This window comes from Erythrolamprus reginae, chromosome 1 (genome assembly GCF_031021105.1).
Source record: "Erythrolamprus reginae isolate rEryReg1 chromosome 1, rEryReg1.hap1, whole genome shotgun sequence".
Taxonomy (NCBI): Eukaryota; Metazoa; Chordata; class Lepidosauria; order Squamata; family Dipsadidae; genus Erythrolamprus; species Erythrolamprus reginae.
Genome location: NC_091950.1, coordinates 268,231,982 through 268,259,933, shown reverse-complemented (window position 1 = coordinate 268,259,933; position 27,952 = coordinate 268,231,982). Strand labels below are relative to the sequence as shown.

General features: G+C 39.3%; 1 protein-coding gene across 2 annotated transcripts in view; it reads left to right on the top strand.

The window, feature by feature from the left end:
- Positions 1-27,952, top strand: part of MBOAT2 (membrane bound O-acyltransferase domain containing 2) — a 106,213-nt gene that overhangs the window by 11,575 nt on the left and 66,686 nt on the right. For both annotated transcript variants that reach the window (XM_070732958.1, XM_070732957.1), the window contains exons 2-3: positions 24,840-24,985; positions 25,297-25,374. In XM_070732958.1, the coding sequence (XP_070589059.1) occupies positions 24,840-24,985; positions 25,297-25,374 (224 nt within the window). The remainder of the gene's footprint in view (positions 1-24,839; positions 24,986-25,296; positions 25,375-27,952) is intronic.

Below are 27,952 nucleotides of genomic sequence, written 5' to 3'. Positions count from 1 at the left end.
TTCGAGTCAAAGTACTCTTCAAAGTTCCAATTTATTTCTGGAGCTATCCTGGCACCTATACTGGGAAATCTGAATCTGAGTTGAAAGTTCACATCCCTTGTCCCCCACCCACAAACTTGTCACGTTGCCCACTCAGATTGTGCCAGCGTGGCAGGTCCTTGCTCTGCTTCCGCCCAGGTGGGTGGCCATAGGATGTCCTTGAGCCACTCGAAAGAATGCTTTTGTGGCTGCATCTGTTCCCTCATGAAAATCACCCCTCCCAAGTTGTTAATAAATATCAAGCCTTTTATAGTGTGGCAAGATGTCAATTTATCACCAATTTCTGCACTGGCTTGACACTGCAATTATTAATTTATCAGGTAGTTTGTATAGTAATTATAGAAGAAGTATATGAGCTGTAGACTCCAGTTATACTGGTACATGTTAAATTGCATTATTATATTTGAATTGATACAGAAGGATGGAGGGCTTCTCTCTTAAAATACTGTTTTGTATTAAGTTTTAATAGTATAGATTTCTTGCAATGCAAAATATTTAAAGGAAATATATCCAATATGTTCTATCACTTCCCACACAAGTCTACACAAACCAAAATCTATCATATACCGCATTTTTCAAAGTATAAGATGCACCTTACTTTTAGGGGATGAAAATAGGGAAAGAAATCTGCCTACCAGGTATTTACATGACTAGCATCCTTAGTCTGGTCAGCTCCAGCACATTATTTTATCCCCTGGTTAGGGTTTTAAAAACCTTATTGAGAGGGAGTAGCAATGAAAAAGAGCCTCTTTTAAACACAGCCTCTCTATAGATACAAACATTCCTAAAATTATTTTTTAGATCAATTGTTCAAAACTATTCTGGAATATGTCCAATGTTAAAATATTTTTTGCTCCATTGTATATCAGTAAGTGAAATATTCTTCTCCTTTAATTGAAGTTTTTAGTTGCTTCTGGTTCCCTGTAGTGCCCAACCTTCAAAGTCCTATCCTATGTTTTTCCCCAAGAATTAATAACAATAAGTTCCCATAGGAAGTGTTATTATAATTCTGTGCGCTGCATGATACAATGGGAGTAATGCAAAGAACTAGAACAGGGGGATTCTTATAATTAATTCTTAAATTTTATATCTTTAGCTTGTAAAAACATCAACATTTTATACTTTTACTTTGTAAAAAAACCCCAATATGTTGATCACCTTGTAGCTCTTTATTCCAGATTTTGTTTAAGTCCTTGTACTTATATTAAAAGTTTCTTTTCATTAAAGATTGAAGGAACCGTCACTGTTGCTGCAAAACACATTGACCCAAAGGTTCCTAATAGTTGAAAAACAATTTAACAAGCAATTTCTAAAACTGATTAGAAAAGGAAGTACAATACAGTGATCCCTCTATTATCACGAGGGTTCCGTTCCAAGAGCCCTCGCGATAATCGATTTTTCGCGATGTAGGGTTGCGGAAGTAAAAACACCATCTGCACATGCGCATCCTTTTTTTCTATGGCCGCGCATGCGTAGATGGTGGAGTTTGCGTCCCCCCCCCCCCTCCCCCCCCCCCCCCCCCCCCCCCCCCCCCCGCCGCCCACGCAAAGGGGAAACCCCGATTCGGCTCCTCGCTGCTGCTGCGCTACCGAGCAGATCAGCTGCTGGGCGGCCGAAGGAACCTTCCCTGGGTCTTCCCCCTCTTGCTGGCGGGCGGGCGAGCGGCGGGCATCAGCGAGGAGCCGGGGTTTCCCCTTTGCGTGGGCAGCCGGGAAGACCCAGGGAAGGTTCCTTCGGCCGCCCAGCAGCTGATCTGCTCGGTAGCGCAGCAGCAGCGAGCAGATGAAGATCGGGGTTTCCCAGCCGCCCACGCAAAGGGGAAACCCCGGCTCCTCGCTGATGCCCCCGCTCGCCCGCCCGCCGCCCACCAGCAAGAGGGGGAGAGATAGAGAAAGAGAGAGAAGGAAAGAAAGAGATGAGAGAGGGAGGAAGAGAGTGTGAGAGAGGAAGAAGCAAGAGAGAGAAAGAGAGAGAGAAAGAAAGATGAGAAAGGAAGGAAGAGAGTGACGTCATCGGGTGGAAAAATCGCTGTATAGCGTTTCGCGAAGATCGAGATCGCGAAAATCGAGGGATCACTGTATACCAAACTGGTGTCCCTTACAGTGCCAGTAGTGTAACAAGATACTACTGGCTATTTCCTTACTTCCCAGAGTCTGTTGTTTTGTGATTCCTTTCAATGAGCAATTACATGGAGCACTTTTGGGCAAACTCAAGCCCACTCCTTGTCTGGAGAGGAATTATGAAATCAGTATCCTACTTGCTGACTTTTCCTTCTATAGCAGTTGTCTAAAAGTAGAGGTCTCTTCAGTTTGTGTGTGTGAGATAGATAGATAGATAGATAGATAGATAGATAGATAGATAGATAGATAGATACTTTCTGCTTCTATGTGTATCATATGTATATGAATTATGAGGTTTTTAAGGTTTCAATGGCAAAATGCATCTGTGTTTTGTGTTTATGGCCTTTCATTTTTCCCCTCCAGGTTTGAAAGGCAGACTTTGAATTAATATGTTGGTTTTATATTGTGCACAAAGAAAATCACCATATGGTTTTTAAAACAAACAGCTGAATCAAATAATATAAATGCTGACTGGTAACAAAAATTAGCAGTGACAACTTTATTTAAAACATGTACAAACACAACTCACCATATTATTTCTGATTAAATAGCCTCAGAAAATTTTACTATGGTTAGGAGTTTTTGTTGTTGAACTGAGGGATTTCATTTTAGAGAATTCAAAAGGGAGAAATGTATCTCTGTTCCTGCTCCTAGAGTTGGGAGTGTTTTAATTTAGGTTATTTGAGTGCTCAAAATGGATTCTGTTAGGAATGTATAAATGTATATTCTACTCATCTCTCCATATTTTTGAATGAAATATGAATTACAACAAGCTATACAAGGTAAGAACGGCTAATTTCAGTTCAGGTTTGCAGTGCAATATAAAAATGTGTTTTTTTAAAAGGTGAGAGCCAAGGTATTTGAAGCCAAGGTATTTTTTGCAGATGACATATTGAATTTCTGCCTAGTGTAATGCTAATACTCTTACATGATTTGATCTCTGCTTCCTTGGCTTTCATGAAGCATAATTACAGCCATTTTTACCCATTCTGTAAGCTGGGCAATTTCACTGCTGATGGCTGCCATAATCCATGTAATTTCTTTCATTAATTTTCAGAAATATTCTGATGAGGAAATTATCACATTCCAGAGCTGTTGGCACGGGGACCAAATTCAAGTGAGCCATGATGGTGCAGTGATTAGAATGCAGTATTGCAGGCTAACTCTGCCCACTGCCAGTAATTCAATCTTGACCAATTCAAGGTTGGCTCAGCCTTCCATCCTTTTGAAGACCCAGATGGTTGAGTGTCAATATGCTGACTTGATAAACTGCTTAGAGATTCTTGTAAAACACTGTGAAGCGGTATATAAGTCCAAATGCTATAGCTGTTTAAGTGAGAGCATAATTATGTCCATATTTACAGGATTCTATGGAAGAAATTAGCATGCTCCAAAGTTCATTAAAATGACTTTAAAAAAAAAAGAATCTTGCAATAACTATGGTTCTTGTAACCACTAAATAAGTATTCTTAAGAATCATAATTTGGGCAGGCGGACATGATTCATTCATTTATTTGTTCATTTTCATCTTTGTAATCTGATGGAGAGCATTGATTATCAATCATTAATTGGCCTTCCGCAAGGCCACGAAGACCTGGCTTTGCTGACAGGCCTGGGGGCCGTGAACCAACAACAACAATGGCCAAATTGTATGAATGTTTAGTAGGCATGTTGGGTTAATTTATTATGTTTATTAGGGTTTTAATTAATGGTTTTATAACTTAGTTATATTGTCGTAAGCCACCCTGAATCTTTCAGGATTGGGTAGCATAGGAGTCAAAATAATAATAATAATAATAATAATAATAATAATAATAATAATAATAATAATAATATGTTTAAACTTTATTATTATTATTATTATTATTATTATTATTATTATGTGTTGTATTGATATAATAATAATAATAATGTTTAAACATTTAAGTCTTCTTAAGACTTATTTTTTATTGTCTTCAATTTTTTCTAAATTTTTGGTTTTTTTCCAGTGCCTTTTTCTGTCATATTGTGTGTCCAGAATGTTTAGGTTTTAGCTTTGTTATTATTGCTTCCAGAATCCAGTGTTGAGATTTGTTCTTCTTGCTGTCATACATAGTTTTAATCATTTTTCTATAGCACCGCAATGCATAGGGATATTTTTTTTCCTTTTTTCAGCAGTTTTGATGCTTCAGCTTTCATTGGCACAGGTTACAAGTGGGAAGCTCAGTTGTGGAATGTTAACCTTATGATAGGCTTGTTTAATTGTGTTTAAAAGTAGCCACTTCCAACATATAAATGATAAATTGATTATAGAAACAGATATCCTAAGAAGTTATTGTGTATTGTCTGAATTCTTAGGCAGAGATGGGGTACAAATAGCAAAGGTATTTTATGCATTTAGCCAGTAGATTATAACTTAAAGTCACCCAAAATTTTGTATATGGCAAATTGCTGGAATTGGAGGCAATTAGATTTCTTTTTAAAACTGTGCTGATTGCTAGGGTATATTGCTCTCAATCCCTTATCTCTCTCAAATCAGCTGAGTGAAATGAAACAACATTTTTGTCATGTTCCTGTATAACCTGGCAGAGATGACCTTAAATTTTTCTTGAGTAGATCTATATTAGACACCAAATTTGCATGTCTATGTTTTCATCCGTTTACAGCATGGGTTTCAGTTCTTGATAATATTGGGATTTAAGATTACTTTCTTAATCAGCTGTGCTATTGGTCTTAGGAACCAAAGTATATGATATGCAACAAAATGCAATAAAATGCTTTTGTTAGAAAGAATCTAAACACACGAACAAATTGCTAAGCAAGAACACCTAAATGCTGAAGAGTAAGAAACTTAAAACTCTAAAATAATATGAACACCCATATATTTATTTGTTTGAACAGAAGGAAAATTGCATCTTAAAATGAGGGCAAGAAAGCGTGAAATATGCCACCTTTGTGTCCTTAGGATAGTGTCGCTTTGAGAATTCTATGATTTTAATGAGTAAGTTAATAAAGTGTAGATAGCAACAGTTTGAGTCACTTTATTCAACAGTAAGTGTTTGTTTTCTGTGGGCAGGGCTGTACTTTCTAATAAAATTATTATTTGGCATACCAAGAACAGCAGGTGACTGGTAACAAATATGACATGATGGAAGTTTCCTTTTTGGGGTGAGGGGGAGGGAAAGGGTTTTTTAAATTTTTGTTTAAAAAAGATAAGTTTAAAGCTTCCAAAGTGAGAGCTCATCAAGTATACTGCATCTTGTTTTCTGTCCTGCTCTAAATCAATAGGAAATTGTGCTATCGTTATTTGAGCTTCTGAATGTTGGCAGCATGTTCCCCAAAGCATTCCACAGGCTTTAATAAGGGTTTTAAAGGCTATACAGGTAGTCCTTAATGACAGCAACTGGGGGTGGCATCTCAGAAGCCTTCTGAAGGATCACGAGAATGATGCCTGCTCTTGTGGTGCTTTAGAAGCCTCCTAGAGCCAGGGGTCTCCAAACCTGGCAATGTTAAGACTTGTGGACTTCAACCAGCGGTGGGCTATGAGCCGTAATGCTAAATTGCGCTTGCCACTGTGACTCATAAGTTCTTGTGGGGCCAGTGCGATTTTGCTGCTGCACCTGTGGAGGTAGCAAAATCACGCATGGACCCGCAGGTAAAACCTCACCGAAACACGGGCGCACCTGCGGCTCCATTCACGATTTTGCTACCTTCACAGGTGCCAAAGCAAAATTGCGTGCACAGGTACAGCAGCAAAATCGTGCTGGCCCCGCAAGAACTTAAGAGCTGCGGTGGCGAACGCAATTTAGCATTCCGACTCGTAGCCCGTCGCTGACTTCAACTTTCAGAATGCTACAGCCAGCATTCTGAGAGTTAAAGTCCACAAGTCTTAATGTTGCCAAGTAATAGATAGATATAGTAGAATTCTTTATTGGCTAAGTGTGATTGGACACCCAAGGAATTTGTCTTTGATGCATATGCTCTCAATGTACATAAAAGAAAAGATACATTTGTCAAGAATCATGAGGTGCAACACTTAAATGTTTATAAGGGTCAAATAAGCAATGAGAAAACAATCAATGTTAATAAAAATCTTAAGGATACAAGTAACACGTTACAGTCATAAGTGAGAGGAAATGGGTGATAGGCATGATGGGAAAAAACTAGTAGTAATAGTAGTGCAGACATAGTAAATAGTTTTACAGTGTTGAGGGAATTATTTGTTTAGCAGAGTGATGGCGTTCGGGGAAAAACTGTTCTTGTGCATAGTTGTCTTGGTGTGCTCTGTAGCAATGTTTTGAGGGTAGGAGTTGAAACGGTTTATGTCCAGAATGTGAGGGGTCAGTAATCAAAGTTTGAAGACCTCTGCTCTAGAAGAAGGCATTTGAACAATTGGGAGAATGCAGAAGCTGCTGTCAGCAGCTGCAGAGGAGGAGTGAGGTTCACTGGGGTGCTTTGTAGGCTCTGGTGGGCTTCTAACTGGCCATGGCTCCTAGACAGAGAACAGTCTGGGCTTTGGCAGCTTTGCTTGCACTGCTGGGCCAGATGCAAAGGAGAAAGATAGGCGAGTGGGGGAAATTGTAGCACCCTGTTGAGGGTGGCAAACTGCAAGCACCTGAGTTCATCACATGACAGCTGGAGAGATGCTATGATGATTGTATGGATAGTCCTCAACGTACAACGGTTAATTTATTGACCGTTTAGCACTGAAAAAGGGACTGATGTTTTTCCACACTTATGACCTTTGCAGCATCCCTGTGATCATGTGATCAAAATTAAGATGCTTGGCAATTGGCTCATACTTATTATGGTTGTTGTGTCCAGGAGTGAAATGTTCCCAGTTCGCTCGTGCCTGTCAGTTGTGAATGGAGCGTGAGGCTCCGCCCATCTGCCCGGACACCACCATTTGAGTTTTATGGGCATGTGCAAGGAGTTCTGAGCATGCGCAGAGGATAAAAGAATCCAAATGGTGGTGTCTGGGTGGGTGGGTGGAGCTTCACCCTCCTTTCGCGACTGGCTCTCCAACAACTGACAGCCACAAGCAAACCAGGAACATGCTGTTTTTATCATTGTTGTTAGCCGCCCTGAGTCTACAGAGAGGGGCGGCATACAAATCCAATAAATAAATAAAATAAATAAAATTTCACTCCTGTTTGTGTCCCAAGGTCATGTGATCATGTGTTGCAGCCTTCTGTCCAGAAAAATCAACGAGGAAGCCAGATTCATTTAACAACTGTGTTACTAACTTAACAATTGCAGTGATTCACTCAACGGCTGTGGCAAGAAAGGTTGTAAAATGGGACAAAACTCACTTAACAAATGTCTCACTTGACAACAGAAATGTTGGGTTCAATTGGGGCTGTCAGTCAAGGACTACCTGTACTTAGGATCAGGATCATAAATCCCTTTATTCAGCACTGATGTAATTTTGAATGGTCCCTGAAACATTAAGTGAGGACTACCTGTAGGACTGTCACTCTTTTGAAATGGGTTACTTCAATGTTCTATGAATGGCAGCATTTGGTTTTGATTACTGTAATAAGTATCTTTAGTCTGCAAGAAATAGTAGGCAAGGAGAATTTTCTTGTCAGTGGAAACCATTGTAATATTTTGAAATAATCTCCTTTTCTGTCTTGGGATAGCAGAATAACAGATTTGGAAGGGACCTTGTAGTTCATCTAGTTCAACACTCTGCCCAAACAAGAGAAGAAACAGAGCTGAAAGATTTGGGCAATCCTAGAATGGTTTTATTAATCCAGTCTTTGGCTTTGTAGTTCAAAAAGGGCTGTTATAATTCCACCCTCTTCAATGTTTCAAGGATTCTGTTCCAGAATTCTGCAGCCAATAAAGCAGGGAGATAGGTTTTTAATGTTTGTGTAATTAATAGAAACTGGCCCCAAATTCCAGCCTCCAGGGATTGTTTTAAATAGCTCCTTTATGTGAAAGTTTTGCTTTCTCTTCTAAACTTATTTTCCCTTTCTGTAATTGGATTGGATTGGATTGGATTGACATATCAAATTGTAAAGAATTAATGTTTATTTTCATAACAAATATAGTGCAGTAGTTGTTTTCAAACTTGTCAACTGGTGAAGCCTGCACTGTTTTCACAAAACAAAATCTTGTCTCTTTTATACTGAAAAAGCTTGAGAAAATAAATGAGAATCGTCCCACTTTTAATCACCTACATACAGTCTTCTCATCTGAAAGTAGAATATGTGATAGAATTATGTTAAACGTTTTATCTTTATTAAAATTAAGATCATTACCAGAGTTCACTGGTAGACTTGCTCTTAGACTTAACCATTTAACATCTCACTACAAAATAAGTTAGACAAAGTCTACGAATGAGGTTGCATGCTATTTAATAGTGATGGCTTAGTGTGAGATAGATAGATAGATAGATAGATAGATAGATAGATAGATAGATAGATTCATTCATTCATTCATTCATTCATTCATTCATTCATTCATTCATTCATTCATTTGATTTATGTCCTGCCTGATTTAACTTAAATGCATGTTTGGAATATTGAGCTACACATGGAAAGGCAGGATATAAACTTAATAAACTGAGTTTCGAATTAACTCTGGGAAAAGGCCGTTTGTATTTACAAAATGTTGGCAATGAGGGGAGGGATATATTTGAGAATAAAGTATTTAGGTAGGTCTACCTACTACTGTGCTGTAAGGAAGCTAGCAGGAAGCTTGGAGTGCACCAAAAGAGGTAGCAGCAGATACTTTGGAAACCTTAGGCAGCCTGCTGGGAATTCCAAAGGTAATCCCTGTTTAGCAACCCTATTAGGGCTGTAGAATATATTTGATGTGATTTCAAACTCTTGCCAATCTCCTTTCATTTGCTTATTTGGATCTTGAGTTCCCCCTTTAGTTAGGATTTAAAAGCCGAGTGGAACAACAGTGATTTTAAAAAATCGTCTCCAGAATGGATAACTTGGCATTCACTCCCATGTCTATTTTCCCCCTATAGCTCCAAACTTTTATTCTATTTTGCCCTTTGTAAGATTAAAAAATATAGTTAAAGATTCCAAGTGTTTCCATAATTTTGTAAGTCATCCTTCAATGGTGATGATGATTATTAAGTGGCCATTAAAAGAGTAGTAACATCTCATGTAGTTCTCAACTTACAATCACAATTGAGCCCAAAATTCCTGTTGTTAAGCCTGTTGTTAAATGAGTTTTTCCCATTTCGTAACCTTTTTTCCAGTTACTAAGCAGATCACAGCAGTTGTTAAGTGAATTATTCAGTCATTAAGCAAATCTGACTTCCCCCCAATGGCTTTGCTTGTTGGGAGCTGGTTGGGAAGGTTACAAATGGTGATTACATGACTTTGGGACAGAGTCATAAATGTATGCCAGTCGCCAAGCACTCAAAACTTGATCACGTGACCATGGGGATGCAGCAACAGTTGTTAAGTCACTTTTTTCAGTGCCATTGTACATTTGAACGGTCACAAAATGAACAGTTTTAAATCATAGATTACCTGTATGTGGTTCACCTTGATTGTATGTCTTATTTAATTTAATTTAATTGACTTCTATGCTGCCTAATCCCAAGCGACACAGGGTGGTTTACAACAATATAAAAATACAAATTACAATAATAATTAAGAAGTCAAATATAAATGTTAAAATGATAAAACCCCAGTTATAAAACCCACAAGTCAAACAATCCAATCAACACACAATTCAACATTGGCAGGTTTTTAATTTTAATTTTAATTTGTAAAGTTGCTTTATTCAATACTGTTGTATAGAAAGGCAGGCTATGCATTGAAATGATGAATTAAAACATGAAAAATCCAGACTAAAATGTTTTGCAGAGTGTAGTTAATACAAAATGAAGATTGCATTTGAAGTCAGGTGAGCTTTCTTTCAAAGGAAATTCAGCATGAATTTCTTTCATCACCACCCACCTGGTTTCACGAAGAGGTGGGAGGAATTAAAAAAATCGATCCTGTTTGCCTTAGTAACCATTCACCAGATGGGAAAAGTACACATTTCCCCATAGGCCTGGCCCATTCTTCATTATATAGCGATTTGGCAGGCATTCATCAAACCTTTATATGGCTATTCATAGCTGAATCATAGCCTTAACAATGGCCCTTTCTAATGCTAGATAAAATATGAGGGGGTCCTCCCTTTTGGAAAAAGATATTGTAATCAGTTTGTATTCTTTTTTAAGGTGTGATCCATCTCCCTAGATAAAACTGTTACAAAATTGGGTCAAATGCTACTCTAATAAGCCGCCCCGAGTCTGCAGAGAGGGGCGGCATACAAATCTAATTATTATTATTATTATTATTATTATTATTATTATTATTATTATTATTATTATTATTATTAATAAGTAATTTAAAGCATCTGACATGTGTACTGGCTGAGTTATTTTAATTGTAAATTGAAAAAAAGGTGTAATAAGTCAGCATTTTATATATAATAGTGATGAATAACTTTTTTTTTTGCTTGGGTACCAAAAGGGTGCATGCGCACATCCATAATGCAGTGCCCTCTCCCCTGCGCATACAGGCACAATCCTCCCATGCCCTGCATGTGCACAAGCCTCATTGAAGCTTCCGGACCTCCAGCAGGCCTGCTTTTTGCCCTTCCCAGGCTTCAGGAAAGCCTCCAGAGCCTGTTGGTGGTGGAAAATGGGCCTAATGGAACTATCGGAACTGTTTACAAACTTCCAGTAGGCCCGTTGGGTCTGTTTTTTGCCATGCATAGGCTCTGGAGGTTTTCCTGGAGCCTGGGAAAGACCCTGTCTTTCGTAAACTACTCAAGACTCACTTATGCCGCCAGGCATGGGGGAGTTAAGATATTCCTTCCCCCTAGGCCATTACAAGTTATGCATGGCATGTTTGTGTGTATGTCTGGTTTATAATAAGGGTTTTTAGTTGTTTTATTAATTGGATTGTTACATGTTGTTTTTTATCATTGTTGTTAGCCGCCCCGAGTCTACAGAGAGGGGCAGCATACAAATCCAATAAATAAATAAAAAAATAAAAAAATAAAAAAATAAAAAAATAAAATAAAATAAAATAAAATAAAATAAAATAAAATAAAAACAGCTTCCCCCCAGCCCCCCAGAAGACCAACAATCAGCTGGCCAGCACGTACATACACACTGGAGCTGACATAGGGCAATGCCTTGTGTACCTTCAGACATGACTCCACGTACCACCTGTGGCACGTGTGCCGCAGATTCACCATCACAGGTATATAACATACAAAAGTAATGTGGGATAGAGAATTTTTAAATCAATGCTTTTAAAACTTGAAAACTATTTATATCTATAAGTAAGAAATAATGAGGTAGTATGGTAATTTGTTTACTTTTGCATTTGTAATGGCATTTGCAGTCCGAAAGTGACTTTACACCTTGCTCCTTGGTGCGTAAAATACTAAGCCCCAAGTTTTATCTAAGCAGTGAACAATGTATGTTCCTCACTATCTCCTTTAAAAGTATTTAGTCTAAATGCAGCTTTTTCTTTTATGTTTGCAAGTATGTGTGAAAGTATATGTGAGCCTCTGAAAGGCAGAAGCAGAATTAAGATACCTCTGCTGAATTTCTTAATTTGTTAGCACTTTGCTTTTGAATTACCCAACCACCGTTTCATCATTCTGTTACTTTTGCCAGTTATTTGCAAAACTTTGAAGCTACATTTAAATCTGATTTGAAATGTGTTGTACAAGAATTGAGTTCAATGATCACAGAGTTTAGAATAATAGAAAGCATTCTATTAGGCATTTTCAGGTACTTCTCATTTAGTGAGTGTCTTATTTTAGCAACTGTTCATCGCTAACGATGTAATGAAACAATAGTTTTACAATCAATTGCTGCGTTTACAACCTTTGCAGGTCAGTTGGGGTGGCAGAGTTCAGGGTGATGAGGGTGACTGTACCAAGCATGTGCCTTCCAGTCAGTGATGGGATACCAAAATTTTTGCTACCACACTGTGGCCGTGGCTTATGCATTTTGTTTCAACATCTTTCAGTGCAAATTGGGTGCTCTGGAGTGGAGCTCCAAATTTTGCTACCGGAACTGCGTTCCTGACTGTTCCTGTAGGAGCCCATCACTGCTCCCAGTGCACCCAAATAGCCCCTTTTCACTGTGCAGCTGGGTTAGGCTGGGTAGGGTTTTACCCTATTGAAGCTTAAGGTTCTAGCAGCCAGAGAGCCACAGTGCACAAGTAGCCCTTTGCTCGTCCTGGGTTATGGTGGCTTTGTGCTGCACTGTTGGGGCTTCCTGTGGTTTTGTATTGTCTCCTGTAGTTTCTGTGCTGCACTACTGGGCAGCCTGGAGTGGCTGCGATGTACAGTGGTACCTCTACCTAAGAACGCCTCTACTTAAGAACTTTTCTAGATAAGAACCGGGTGTTCAAGATTTTTTGCCTCTTCTTAAGAACCATTTTCTACTTAAGAACCCGAGCCTGGAAAAATTTCCCAGGAAATTTTCCTGGGAAAATTTCCTGGGAAATGGCCAGTTTCCTGCCATTCCCCCTGGGTTTCTCGCTCTGGCACAGTGTATAGGAGGCAATTGGGAAAACTTGTATGGAAAAAATTGCTTCTACTTACAAACTTTTCTACTTAAGAACCTGGTCACGGAACGAATTAAGTTCTTAAATAGAGGTACCACTGTACCAGGAAATGCCTGAACTGGGCATATTCTTTCTCTGGCTTCTCTGAGCTCATGATACACTTATATATTCATTGTCCTGGTGCTAAATTTTCTACTCCTAAGAAGATCATATTTAGTCTATGTCTGTGGCTTGCTTGCTATGGGTGACGCAAAATATACTATACTTTCAACAGTATTGTTCACAGTGTTATTGGGATATAAGTTTCCTTACTAATATGAAATAAAGATCAGTGAGATATGAACAGTGAGTTAATAGCTAACCTCTTAAGTGAAGACATTAATTTGTACAACATTATGTTGTATGTTACCTTAAAGAAAAAATGAGTCCCTCTCTTCTTAACCAGGAACAGAGGACAAATACCCGTTTTTGCCTGTAAACATTACAATTTTTCCTTTGAGAATTTGCTAGGTCAAAGTTGATTAATCAAGTGTGTTCAAATGCCTTTTCTTGTCCAACTTGTTACTGTTATCCTCTTATCCATTCATTTTAGAAGTGAAATGTCAGGATTTTTTTTTATCCTCTACCAAAAGGTTTTTTGTTTTCCTTTAATTACAGAGAGAAAATTAATACTTTTACTTTTAGTGAGATTCAAAATAGTTCAATTTTTTTTCTTTTGTGTAACTTTATCTTTTTAAAGTACAGTGATCCCCCGTTTATTGCGTCCCCAACCATTGCGAACAGGGTACTTCGCTATTTTTCAACCCGGAAGTCAAAATACCATCTACGCATGCGTGCCCGTGGGCACGCATGCGTAGATGGCAACCGGGAGATCAGCTGCTGGGCGGCTTCCCTGAGTCTTCCCCCTCTTGCTGGCGTCAGCGAGGAGTTTCCCCACCGCCCACGCAAACTCCTCGCTGCCGCCCGCCCTTCGCCCGCCCACGCCGTTCATTCTCGGCGCTTTTGAGCTGAGTCCGGGAGCGAATTCGCTCCCGGACTCAGCTCGAAAGCGCCGAGAACGAACGGCAAGGAACGGCTTTTCCACGCCGTTCATTCTCGCCGCTTTTGAGCTGAATCCGGGAGCGAATTCGCTCCCGGATTCAGCTCGAAAGCGGCGAGAACGAACGGCAAGGAACGGCTTTTCCACGCCGTTCATTCTCGCCGCTTTCGAGCTGAATCCGGGAGCAAATTTGCTCCCGGATTCAGCTCGAAAGCGGCGAGAATGAACGGCGTGGAAAAGCCGTTCCTTGCCGTTCGTTCTCGCCGCTTTCGAGCTGAATCCGGGAGCGAATTCGCTCCCGGATTCAGCTCGAAAGCGGCGAGAATGAACGGCGTGGAAAAGCCGTTCCTTGCCGTTCATTCTCGCCGCTTTCGAGCTGAATCCGGGAGCGAATTCGCTCCCGGATTCAGCTCAAAAGCGCCGAGAATGAACGGCGTGGAAAAGCCGTTCCTTGCCGTTCGTTCTCGCCGCTTTCGAGCTGAATCCGGGAGCGAATTCGCTCCCGGATTCAGCTCGAAAGTGGCGAGAATGAACGGCGTGGAAAAGCCGTTCCTTGCTGTTCGTTCTCGGCGCTTTCGAGCTGAGTCCGGGAGCGAATTTGCTCCCGGACTCAGCTCGAAAGCGCCGAGAGCCAGCGCCCCCCGGACCCCCAACCCGGGTTTGGGGGGCTGCTAGGAAGCCCTCCATGCCGGCGGCAAACAGCCGCGCCGCCCCCAATCTTCGGCTCCTCGCTAGCGCTGTTTGAGTAAAAACACCATCTGCACATGCGCAGATGGTGTTTTTACTTCCGCAGCGCTACTTCGCGAAAACCCGCTCGTTGCGGGGGGTCCTGGAACGGAACCCTCGCAACGAGCGGGGGATCACTGTATATTGATTAAGAGCGGTTTATAGTCTACTGTTTACCTCTGTTCTAAGTGACATTTAAAATCATAATAGCTTGCATTAAAAGTATCTAATAGAATGTTTCTTCCTGTATTTTATTGACTTGGAAATTTTTTTGCAACAGAAACTCCCTTCTGGATGCCCTTGTTTAATATAAAGGCAAATTGTTACAAAAAAGAAGTCCCTCTCAGCTGTTGCTACCTGATTATAAACTAGTCTTAAAGAAAGATATATATATATATGTTTTCATTGATTTTCATGGGTATAGGTATGTAAGTCTTGGCACCTTTGGGTCTTTTCCCGTGTAAGGTTGATAGAATCCAGGTGACATTTGGAAAAGTGGGACCTCGTCAAAACGTCACCAGGCCTTACACGGGAAAAGACCCAAAGATGTACTAACAAATTGCTCACCCTTAAACATGTTAATGGAATATGTAAAACAATATGGTTGGTGTCAGGTTCAAAAGAGAAAAAAACTCAGGGTTGATATGGAACTTTGCAGGATGAAAATAACTTACATCAACTAATAGGCTTTAATATTACTATATAAAAGTCAAATAATTAGTGTTTATTGATAAAAAGGAACAAAGACTCTTAAAAAATGTACTACATTCATCAGTCTTGCAGCACTTAACATTATATTTCTAGATGGAAGAAATTAAACCTGTTTTGGTTCAGAATTAGAGTGGGGAAAATGAGTATTTTATTAAACTAGATATTCTATTTTACAGATTTCAATCTTGGTTGAAAATAAGGTATTCACTGAAGTACTATATATGGTGTAATAAAAGGCCAACTATTATGTTCAGGAGCTTGAATTCAAAAAATTAGGCTGTTTAGCAGTTCTAAGTCCCAGATTGTACTGTCATACTAGCTGGTTAAAATGGATTTTTGAAAAGTTTATATTTCCTTCACATCTATGGAAGTGGTGTGACTCCATATTGGGGTTGATACACACAAAATTAAGCAATACAATCTTAGTCTACAATCATTACCTTATCACCTGAGGGTTCGTAGCTTCCTCAAGGGAGCTTCTACTCTCAAGCCACCGATGGTTCACGTTACTAGTCCTGGGATCTCACCTTGGTCTTGCAGGCTTCCATTTGAGCCATTACAAAATACTTGTCTATGTCTAGTGACATTTAAGGTGGTCTTCCTGGTAGCTATCACTTCTGCCAGGAGAATTTCGGAGCAGGCAGCATTATCAGTTCACTCCAATTTGTGTATTTTCCACCCAAAATGAGTAGTTCTGAGATTAGACTCTTCATTTAGTACAAAAATCAATTTGCTGTTTCATAGGACAAAAAAACTTATTCTTCCTGATTTCTGCCCAAATCTGGTCCATCCTTGGGAGATACACTGGCATACCTTAGATGTCAGGAGGGGTCTACAGATATGTATAAAATGGATGGCTGCATTCTGCAGGTCCAAATCAATATTTGTATACTTCCAACCAGCATCATTGGGGAAGAAAGTTTCATCTTCCACAGTGGGCCACTGGCTGAGAGCACGTATTGCCAAGGCATATGAGATCAAAGCTACACTGTTGTTGGGCTTCAACACGGCTCATTCGAATAGGAGTGCAGCTACTACAGTGGCATGGGCCACTCTGGCATCCATTAAGGACATTTGTAGAGCAGTGGCCTGGACAACGCCATTGCCTTTCATTAGGCACTATTAGCTGGACTCTTTTACCTCAGCTGAGGCTTCATTTGGCAGGAGGGTTCTATAAAGGGTTCATTCCACTTCTGATAGGCTGGACCAGCCTTCTTCCTGCCCTTGAGAAATTAAGCTTGGATATATCTCATGCTTAGATTCTCCAAGTAGCACACAGAAGAATGAACATTGTTTTACTTGAATGTTCCTTCTATTTGTGCTGCGGGAAAGTCCAAACCCACTCTGAGGCCAGTTCTGGTCCAAAGTATGGATCTTAGACTTCATTTTTGACTCCCTGCACATCTCTGGGTTTGTTTAAAAAAAAACCTGGCCTCAGTGGCGCTGAGGAGGAGGCATGGCTGGATATTTCTTACTCAGTCCCTGGCAAGCAGACAAGAAGTTAACCCATGCTTGGGCTCTCCTGCAGCGCACATAGAAGGGAAAGGTCAGGTAAGATAACATTCATTTTCTGGCTACTTTGAAAGAAGGAAAATAACAGAGTTGAAAGGGACCTTGGAAGTCTTCTAGTCCAGTCACCAAACTTCCAGTGTTGGAGCATTCACAACTTCTGGAGGCAAGTTGTTCCACTGATTAATTGTTCTGTGAGGAAATTTCTCCTTAGTTCTAAGTTACTTTTCTCCTTGATCAGTTTCCACCCATTGCTTCTTGTCCTATCCCCTCTAGAGGGATAATAGCTTGACTACATCATCTTTTTGGCAACCCCTGAGTATTGGAACATGAGTATGCTAACATGTCTCCTCTAGTCCTTCTTTTCATTAAACTAGACATAACCAGGTCCTGCAACATTCTTTATTTGTTTTAGTTTCCAGTCCTCTAATCATCTTTGTTGCTCTTCTCAGTGTCTCAACATCTTTTTTACATCATGGCTACCAAAATTAGATGCAGTACTCCAAGTGCAGCCTTATCAAGGCATTACAAAGTAGTATGATCTTGATTCTATCCCTCTGTTTCTGTAGCCTAGAACTGTGTTAGCTTTTTATGTAGCTGCAGAATACTGCTGGCTCATGTTTAAATGATTGTCTAGTAGACTTAAAGATCCCTTTAGTGTCAGGATATACACAAGTATCTTCCTTCCTTCCTTCCTTCCTTCCTTTCTTTCTTTCTTAAAGGGGAATTTGCCTTACAGTGAATTTCAGAGCCAAGTTCTTAGATCACAAGGTGTTTAAAGTAAAAACATAAAGTGAAAATAGAGTGAAATGTTTTTAAATGAAACTTGAGTGAAGAACCTCTTACCTAAATGTTACTGAAAAACATGTTGGCGAAAGATTCTGATAATTGTAGTTCAGCAATACTTGGAAAGTTAGCAGTTCCCCACTTGCATTGCAGAGTGAATCTTGAAAGCTTGTCAAAGACAAAGAAAGGGAAGAGGATTAGACATAGCTGGTAGTAAAAGACTATCAAAGGAGATGAAAAGATGCCTTTTAGAAAAGGTGTCAATGTATAGTACAGTACTCCCTTCATTGGCATTTAGTTTTAGAAAGTCTGATTCTCAAGTAATGTGTTCTTTTAGTTTCATTCATTCGTTCAGATGCATTATTTAGAATACTTAATGGTATTTTTGCCTTTTCTATAGATTTTCATCTTTGTTCTTTGCCTTTTTCATTAATATGAAACACACATGCACATAGACACAATATGCTCTATTGGGGACACTTTTATATCAAAGAAACAATCTTATATTCTCCTAAGGAAAGATTAATTGTAGGCAACTACAAATGAATATGAGTCTAAGAAGTGCTGGTCATTTTCTTTGCAATATGTGTTTATTAGAACAAATAATACTTCTTTTGTTTGAAACAGACATTTAATGTTATGAAGCTATGACCTCAGTTTTATCACAGGGTTTCTAAACCGTTCTTTGCTTTTATATAAAGCTAAACTTTAATGGTTGCATGTCAGGCGAGATGAATTTTATTAGCTGTAGTACAATCTATTGCATGGTATATTTTACAAATCAAGAGCTTATTCTTACTTTTGATCATTAGAGGATTTGGGCTTCTCAGTTTTAATGTGGATTAAGAATTCTCTGGTAAATTGCAGTTTCTTTGAATAGTAGCTTACATTACTACAGTGAGGTTGAGCCAGCCTTAGTATTTCAGGCTTTGCAAGAACGGTTTCAAAAGCCTTCTTGAGCTTGGAAAGTAGGAAATTTGATTCCCTTCCCATCCAACCCCCACCCTGTAAAATTCTGTAAAGAAGACACAGTGAGAAGCATTGTGTCTTAAATAGTTTAATGGCCACACATTCTAGACATAAGATTGTTTGTTCAGATGCTGCACTTGGCAATGGTGCAGCCAAATGAAATGGTGTTGGGATGCTGAACAGCTTTTCTTACTTTCTGTAACTAGACATAAAAGAAAAATGGCTCAGATGGAAATCTTCAGGAAATATTCCATTCAGTACACAGATTCTTAAGCCTTGGCAAATATTTTACCATGCTTTGCCAAAGGTGACTGTGGATCTACCCTGATTCTTTTGAGGATCACAGCCTAATTTGCTCTATTTACTTACATGGTAAACAAAGAACCCAAAAGAAAAGGGGAAATGTCTAAATTATTTTATAACTGCAGAGATGGGTCAGAAATCTGAGAAAGGATGAAACTGGGACTTCCGGCAGGAGCACGACCGCATCAGGGGTGCGGAGGCACAGAAATTTATTATTTAATAATACATATATTGGTTGCGGCACGAATTGCATTTGCGCAGAAATGGAAAGAAAAGACAATACCAAAAGATGTTGAAGTATTTTAAAAAAATTATAGAATGTGCAGAATTAGATATGATGACAAAATGTTTGAATAATCAAACAAACAGAATTTTATAAAATATGGGATAAAGTATATGATTGGTGGAATTTTAAAAATAGTATTAAAAATTAAATAAGTAAGAATGTATAACTATTTGAAGAATTATAAGATAGAGTGAAACAGTCTATAGCATAATAAAGTTAGAAGTGTTATTTTTTTTTGCATTATTAATATTGGTTTTTTTGAATAAGTATACAATATTTTATACATAAAGAAATTTAATTAATAGGCTTAATATAAAAATATACAGTTACATTTAATAAAAATGTAATGTACACGTGTGATATTTCTGTATTGATCTGACAACAGTTAGGGTTTTTATATTTTTGTATTAGTTAGACTTCTACGACAAGCGGAGCAATGGTAGCTCCTTAAATGTTTAATGTTGTTTGTCTTTGTTTGTCTTTTTGAAACATAATAAAAATATTTTTTTAAAAAAAGAGAAAGGATGAAACTTGCTTTGTGAATATACAGTGGTACTTCTTCCTAATAACGCCTCTACTTACGAACTTTTCTAGATAAGAACTGGGTGTTCAAGATTTTTTTGCCTCTTCTGAAGAATCATTTTCCACTTACAAACCCGAGCCTCCGAAACGGTAACCAGAAAAGGCAGGGAGAAGCCTCCGTGGGGCCACTCTAGGAATCTCCTGGGAGGAAATAGGGCTGGAAAAGATGGGGAGAAGTCTCTGGGACCTCTCTAGGAATTTCCTGGGAGGAAACAGGGCCAGGAAAGGTGGGGAGAAGCCTCCATGGGGCCTCTCTAGGAATCTCCTGGGAGGAAACAGGGCCTCCACCCTCTCTGTGGTTTCCCCAATCGCACACATTATTTGCTTTTACATTGATTCCTATGGAAAAAATTGCTTCTTCTTACAAACTTTTCTATTTAAGAACCTGACCACAGAACAAATTAAGTTTGTAAGTAGAGGTGCCATTGTACTTGAGAATGGTAAATAGATATAAGTAGCTTGCTGAAATAACATTAATGTGTGTGTGTGAAATGAGATTTGGATCCGAATTCTTTTTCTACTACTTCTCCATCCAAGGATATCTCCTCTGTGACTGAACTTGATTCTAACTTTGAAACACTTGGCACGATATCTGTTGGAAAACAGATGACTAGATAAAGTCATTCCTTCATTCTGTCCCCACCCTCGCACTGGTGCCAATATCATATCTGCACTGAAACAATGTTCTGATGTTATTTCGTATATGCTCAAAGCTCAGACAGTATTCTGCAAATAGCCCTTTCCCTCAGGGCTAGTCACTATCTTGAGTGGGCCTTACATTTCCTTTTTTAAATTAGGGATAGTGATAATTTATCACTATCAGAGGCTACTTCTGAAGAATGTTCGGAAACTTCCAATCATGCAAAATGCAGCTGCTCGAGTGGTTATGGGCCTTCTAAGGCATGCCCATATCTCTCCAGCACTCCGCGGACTGCATTGGTTGTCAGTTGGTTTCCAGACACAATTCAAAGTGTTGTTTATGATCTATAAATCTTCGGAGAGGGGCAGCATACAAATCTAATAAATTTATTATTATTATTGTTATTGTTATTGTTATTATTATTATTATTATTATTATTATTATTATTATTAAGCCCTACATGGCATCAGACCAGATTACTTGCGGGACCGCCTTCTGCCGCATGAGTCCCAGTGACTGGTTAGGTCCCACAGAGTCGGCCTTCTCCAGGTCCCCTCAACTAGACAATTCCGCTTGGCGGGACCTAGGGGACTTAATGGTTGTAAGTTTGAAAGCCAGCCATAAGTCACTTTTTTCAGTGTCGTTATACTTCAAAAACTCACTAAACAAATGGTTGTAAATCAAAGACTACTGTACTTGTATTTAGAAATTGCATAACTCACAAAATGTTTGACTATCTACAATAATTAACAGTTAAAATATAAATCAAATACAACAAAGCTAAGAAAGCCATTGTATTAAGGGAAAAAAAGTCCTATTTACCAAAACACCAAATTGCAACTACAAGACATGTGCTGCCATTTCGCTGTACAGTGATGGCATCTGCTGTAAACAAATTTCTAAACTGAGTCATGGTTTTAAACAAACATTTCGGAATAAATTAGATGCTTCATAACATGAGCACGCTGCCTGTTCTTGGCACAATATTTTATTGTCTCTATATTTTTATTTAATCCATTTATATGGTTGCCCAACTTGCAATAGAAATTTCAGGTATGCTAACAGAATTTAAAAACTAAGGATACAAAATAAACACTATAAAAAACACATAATGGCAACCAAGGACAACATCAACCAACAGTAAGTTGACAGCTCCTGACAGGTTCAACTAACTACGGTAGTTATCCAAGCTTTTAAGGCTTTCTGAAAAGGCCAGTTGAAATTCAATACTGTGTTTGATTTAATAAAAAGGAATTAGATAGTTTTCTTCACTTTATTTTTTTGCACTTTGCCATTTCTGCTAAGTCAGAAATGGACATCTGATGCTCTATGTACCTTCCACACTTCTTTCCCATAATTTATTTGGAGCTCCCTTTGCATGGAATCACAATGCACGTGATTATTAAATATGCCCTTATTTTGCATTTTTATCTATGGCAGCTATGCTTTAAATATTGTTCTTTTCTTCATTGCTTTCTCCTTGCTTTAAATTTTTTAGCCCTTGAAACTGTGAAAAGGCGGTTGAGCAATATCTTCAGATATTAGCTATCTGTTCTGGGACGTGTTCTGAGAAAAGAATTCATTTTAACTTCAGCCTTTCTAAAATCTACAGCTGTCGTTGCAACATTGACAGAATACAAGATTCTGAGATACATTTTCAGGAAGAAGCCCATCCTCTTTACAGTCCAAACAAAGCAAAGATTTGTTTTTTTTCTGCGTGCATGAACAATAATACAAATTGGGGATTTAAAAAAAAGATTTGGAACTTTTTTTGTGAAAGCGTGAGTTAAAACCCCAATCCCAGTCCTACTTGAAACAGATGAATACAGTAGATTTCAATGGATTCTTCTCATCATTCTCCTGATTCCTCATAATACTAAAGGACAGTGGTGGCTAACCCTTTTGTTGTCATGTGCTGAAAGTGTGCCCAATGGGTGGGGCTTCCCCCTGCTTCCCTCACCTGTCACATCACGTGATCTCCACACATGTGCATGTGACCCCCCGTTACTCCCCCAACCTCCCACGTATGTGTGATTTCCCCATGCCCTGTTTTGGGCCTAGTGGGCCTCCTTGCAGCCTCCTGGGACCAAAAACAAGCAGTGGGAGGAGTGCGCCTCACCTCCTGCATCCTGTTTTGGGCCTAGCAGGGTTCCCAGCAGCCTTCTGGGTTTAAAAATGGGGCTATGGGGAGCATGCTGTGCCCAGCCACACTGCCCCCCAGCCATGTGCATGTGTGCATGCCCCCACCCAGCGCATGCATGTGCAAAACCTACTTATGTGTGTGTGTCTCATATGCACCCCGCCCTCCTGCGCATTCCAAAAATCAGCTGGCTAGTGGGAGGCGCATGCGTGCATAGTGGAGCTCAGCTGGGTGACAGCTCACGTGTGCTTGTTTGAATGGATATGTGTGTATGTTAATAGGCATTTTAGTTTTTTAAATGTAATCCTTAATTGTTGTGGTTGGCTCTGGGCCAGCTCCTGCCCCAAGGACTGTGGGGGTGGATGTGGGTGAATCCTCCCAGTGTCAGAGGCCTGTTTTACTGCCTACTGCTTCGGACTGCGAAGTATCTTCGGAAGCAGGGAGTGACTGTGAAATGGGACCCTCAGAGGGGGTCATGGCAGACAGCCAATTAGGAAGCCATTCATCCTCCTCCTTATCTTCACTGGACTCTGATGAAGAAGCAGGCATAGACGTACCCATGCGAAGGGCCATGAATAGGAGAGAGCAGCTACGTAGGTATTTCAAGAGATAAGAGAGTTCACCTGTGGTTGGGTGTGGTTCAACTAATTAGGGCTGCTGTTAAATGGGCAGCGTGTCGGCCTCTCAGTGTGGAAGATTATCTGTTTGTGATCGTGGATTGTGGCTTGATTCTCCAGATTCTCCAAGGACTCTGTGCTTTGATATCAGGATTCTGAATGTTAAACATTGTTAAACATGTGAATTGGACAACCTCTGAAGGAGAGTAGCTGTGACGACTTCACAGCTACCTGTTAATTTCTTTGAGTTTATTTTTTCTATTTTTTCACTGCATTCAAGTCTGTTTGCTTTGAAAGTGAGCCCTTTGACTACAAAAAAAGGAGTTTTGCTTCTATTTTTCTGTGGATAAAGGAAGTGTCTGTTTTTGCTACCTTTGCATTTAATTAGAGGCTCATGGAGAGAGCCGGCAGAACATTAATTTAATTTTAATTAATTATATCTCGACGTATACTGTTTTTATATGCTGTAAGCTGCCCCGAGTCTTCGGAGAGGGGTGGCATATAAATTTAATAAATAAATAATAAATAAACTGTCATAGGTTTGCCATCACGGCTATAGGATAATAGAAAAATAAAATAAAGAAAATCCACATTTGGAGGGGAGGGTATGAGGCATTTGCATCTGCTCTCTTTGATTGATTAGCTCCACTACATGCTGCATATATGTTCCTGTGCTCCAAAGTTCTCATTTTTTCACCCTGGAAAATATAATGTTATGATTACAGATAGTCCTTAACTTATGACAATTTGCTTAATGACCAATACTGAAAAAAAGTTACTTCTGATCAGTTCTTTCACTTATGACTGTTATAGTTTCCCCACGGTGCCGCGTGATCAGAATTTAGGTGCTGGGAAACCAGCATGCATACACAACAGCTGCAACCTCCCAGGGTCACATGATAGCCATTTGCACCTTACTAGGTGGCTTCTGACATGCAAAGTCAATGGGGGAAGCTGGATCCTCTTAAGAACTGTATGATCCACATAATGGCTGTGGCAAAAAAAGGTTGTGAAATCAGGGGTCACTTAACAACCACATCGCTTAGTGATGAAAGTTCAGTGGTTGCAAGTGTGGTTGCAAGTTGATGACTACCTCTACAACTATAAATAATGCATTATACAGTTGTTCTCAACCTTTCTAATTCCACGACCCCATAATACAGTAACTCAGGTTGTGGTGACCCCCAACCATAAGTCTAGCACCATTTCTCCCAACAGAGCTTTTAAGCTGATTGGCAGGAAGGTCAGAGGGTCCTTAAACACCTGATTGGTCGGACTGTAAAAATATGTTCCAAGGCGCCAGAATAGAAACTTTAGTTCCTAACAGCATGGGAAATTTGTCTTTTCCCTTGGTCTTAGGTGACCCCTGTGAAATGGACGTTCGACCCTCCAAAGGGGTCCTGACCTCCAGGTTGAGAACCACTGCACTATAAGGACATAGAAATTAGTTAGGTATTTACCAACACTGTACGTACTTAGTTTATAACATTTATTTTTCTATCTCGGTTCAGTGAAAAATATTAGGCAATAGAGTTATTACACACCAACTATACATTTCACCTATACGTTTAACAATAATTCAATAAAAATAGTTAACTTTTTTATACTTTTAATTTACAAAGTGCTTTAATTACTGCTGTTGCTCATATTGTCGATTAAATCATTACTTGGCATGCTACCAGTTTCCTCAACAATTCATGTGACTATAAAGTATGACTTTTTAAAAGTTTGCCACTCTTGTTCTTTTGTTGCTGTTGTTACATAAACAGAAAATCAACTTCAACATATAATTATATGAATATTAATGTTTTTAATAATCATTGTCTCTTCTCTGCAGGTCAACTTTGTAGTGTGCCAACTGTTTGCCTTGCTGGCTGCTGTGTGGTTTCGAACTTACCTTCATTCAAGCAAAACTAGTCCATTCATAAGGCATGTTGTTGCCACACTATTGGGCCTTTATCTTGCACTATTTTGTTTTGGATGGTAAGTAACTCAATTTTTCATTTCAGTGCTTTTATTTGTTAGAGTTAATATTGGAGTGCTGGATTTTATTTTTGAAACATTAGTTAGTGTATTCTCAAAACAAATAGATTGTGATAGGACCCATTTATTAAACCTGGATACAATGAGTGAAAATGGCTTTAGAGTAATTTTGGTGTCTCTAAAATTCTAATTTAATTCTAATAGATAATAGTTTATCAACAAAGAAGCAGATCAAGCAGTGTTTTATTTCTCTGTATATACTGAATTGGTACTTGCATTAATAAGCCATTATCATAATATTTCCTTCCTAGGTATGCCTTACATTTTGTTATACAAAGTGGGATTTCATACTATATCATGATCATTATAGGAGTGGAAAATATGCACAAGTGAGTATTGAGCCATTCATACACCCTTTAGTGAAGTATAGAAGGTGATGTAATTTGCAGGTGAATGGGATTTTAGGTCAAATGTTATATATGTTATCCTAGTGCAGTGATGGCCAACCTTTTTTTCTCAGGTGCCGAAAGAGTGTGTGTGTGTGCTATCGCACATGCATGAGTGCCCATACCCATAATTCAATGCCTGGGGAGGGCAAAAACAGCTTCCCCTACCACCTGGAGGCCAGAAACTGATTGTTTTCCAACTTCTAATGGGCCCAGTAGGCTCAGGTTTTGCCCTCCCCAGGCTCCAAAGTCTTCCCTGGAGCTGGGAGAGAGTAAAACGCCCTCTCCCACCCCCCTCGAGGCTCTCTGGAAGCAAAAAAAGCCCTCCCAGAGCCCCTGTACGAGCCATAAATCAGGTGGCTGGCACACAGATGCACGTTGGAGCTGATCTAGGCAATGGCTCATGTGCCAGCAGATATAGCTTCGTATGCCACCTGTGGCACCCGTGCCATAGGTTTGCCATCACTGTCCTAGTGCATTCCATATCTTTAATATACATTGTCTTATGTGTATTTTAGAATTAGTTCCGGTGCCTAGATTCACCTTTAGGTACCTTGTTTATGTAGAAAAGTATTGCTCATCTTGTCTGCTGTTTAAAGTGCCAGAAGCTTATCACACCTACTGTTTGCAGACAGATACCCTGGAGGGATGCTGTAATCCCCTGTACTGAATTGCTAACATGTTTTCATTGCTACATTATCAGTGTTCTGACTTCTACATTCTTATTTGATATAAGTACAAAAATCTGTCATAACTGAGATTGTAAAGAAATTTGAGTTTTCATTCATTAGCTTTAAAAAAAGAAAAAGGCATAGTACTTTTATCCATTCATAAACGGCATAATTTGATTCAGGTCTGGGAGTTTTCTGGTTGTATCTTCATTTCCAGTTGAATAGCACATGCTGTGTATTGCTTCCTTGCCTTCTTAATCTGAATAACTATAATATCTATCGTGAACAATGTATGTTTATTATAGAAACATAGAAACATAGAAGTCTGACGGCAGAAAAAGACCTCATGATCCATCTAGTCTGCCCATATACTATTTCCTGTATTTTTATCTTAGGATGGATATATGTTTATCCCAGGCATGTTTAAATTCAGTTACTGTGGATTTACCAACCACGTCTGCTGGAAGTTTGTTCCAAGGATCTACTACTCTTTCAGTAAAATAATATTTTCTCATGTTGCTGTTGATCTTTCCCCCAACTAACTTCAGATTGTGTCCCCTTGTTCTTGTGTTCACTTTCCTATTAAAAGCACTTCCCTCCTGAACCTTATTTAACCCTTTGACATATTTAAATGTTTTGATCATGTCCCCCCTTTTCCTTATATGTCTGATAAAGTAGAAATCAAGGCAAATCACAATTGCATTTGTAAGCTTTAGTTCTCAATTATGACTTTTCTTGAGTTATAGATGTTCAACTGGAGAGAGGTCTATAGTTGTGCCATAGAATGTGCCACATTCAAACCTATGTGATACAGTTACATAATAAGTTGAAAAATATTGAACCTGGCCCATGTATACATCTGATTCCCATCTTGGAGTAGAGAATGTGATATTTTTGTGAATTGTGGTAAAAATTATTTGTGCAACACAGACTCACTTGGGAAGCCAATCCTTCATTACTAGTGATATTGTAAACAGAGGTTTAAAAATTTAAGATTATATGGGCTGTTGAAGGTCGTCAGAAGAGTCTTCTCCAGACTTTTCCTGCCTTCTGGATACGATAAGACTTCACCACCTGAAATTCCCCAGTTATTCTGGGGTGGTATTGAAAGAATTTTAATCCCAATATATTTGGAAAGCATCTGATGGGGAATTTGTGGCCTTTAGTAAAAATACTGACAATATTAGTGCATGTTCAGCTTTATTAAGATGCTTCAGTGCTTCAGCGTTGGCATATAGAATTTATGTGGCAGAAAAAATAATTTAGTGATTTTGTGTGTGTGTATTGTAATTATGGTAGCAGAATTACTGGTTATAATAGCCTTATTTCTTCTGTATAATTAAGTATAGTATAAAATCAGCATTGTGTTTAGCATCATGTTACTACATGAATTAGCATTGTAATGTGTAGTTTTTTGCCTCCTATTGTTGCAGCTGAATAAGCCCATCACTTTTGCAAATGACGACCACAAAGGGATGGAGCAACACAGGTTTATTAGTGTACACGGGTTCAGAGTATTCACGTGACAAAGTCTGAACTTTGGGCTATGCCCGACACCGTAATTTTATACATTATTATACAGTGATCCCTCGATTATCGCGAGGGTTCCATTCCAAGACCCCTCGCGATAATCGATTTTTCACGATGTAGGGTTGCGGAAGTAAAAACACCATCTGCGCATGCGCGCCCTTTTTCCATGGCCGCGCATGCGCAGATGGTGGAGTTTGCGTGGGCGGCGGGGAAACCCGGATCTTCGTCTGCTCGCTGCTGCTGCGGCCGCCCAGCAGCTGATCTGCTCGGCGGCAGCAGCGAGGAGCCGAATCGGGCTTTAACTCTTTGTCGGCAAAGAG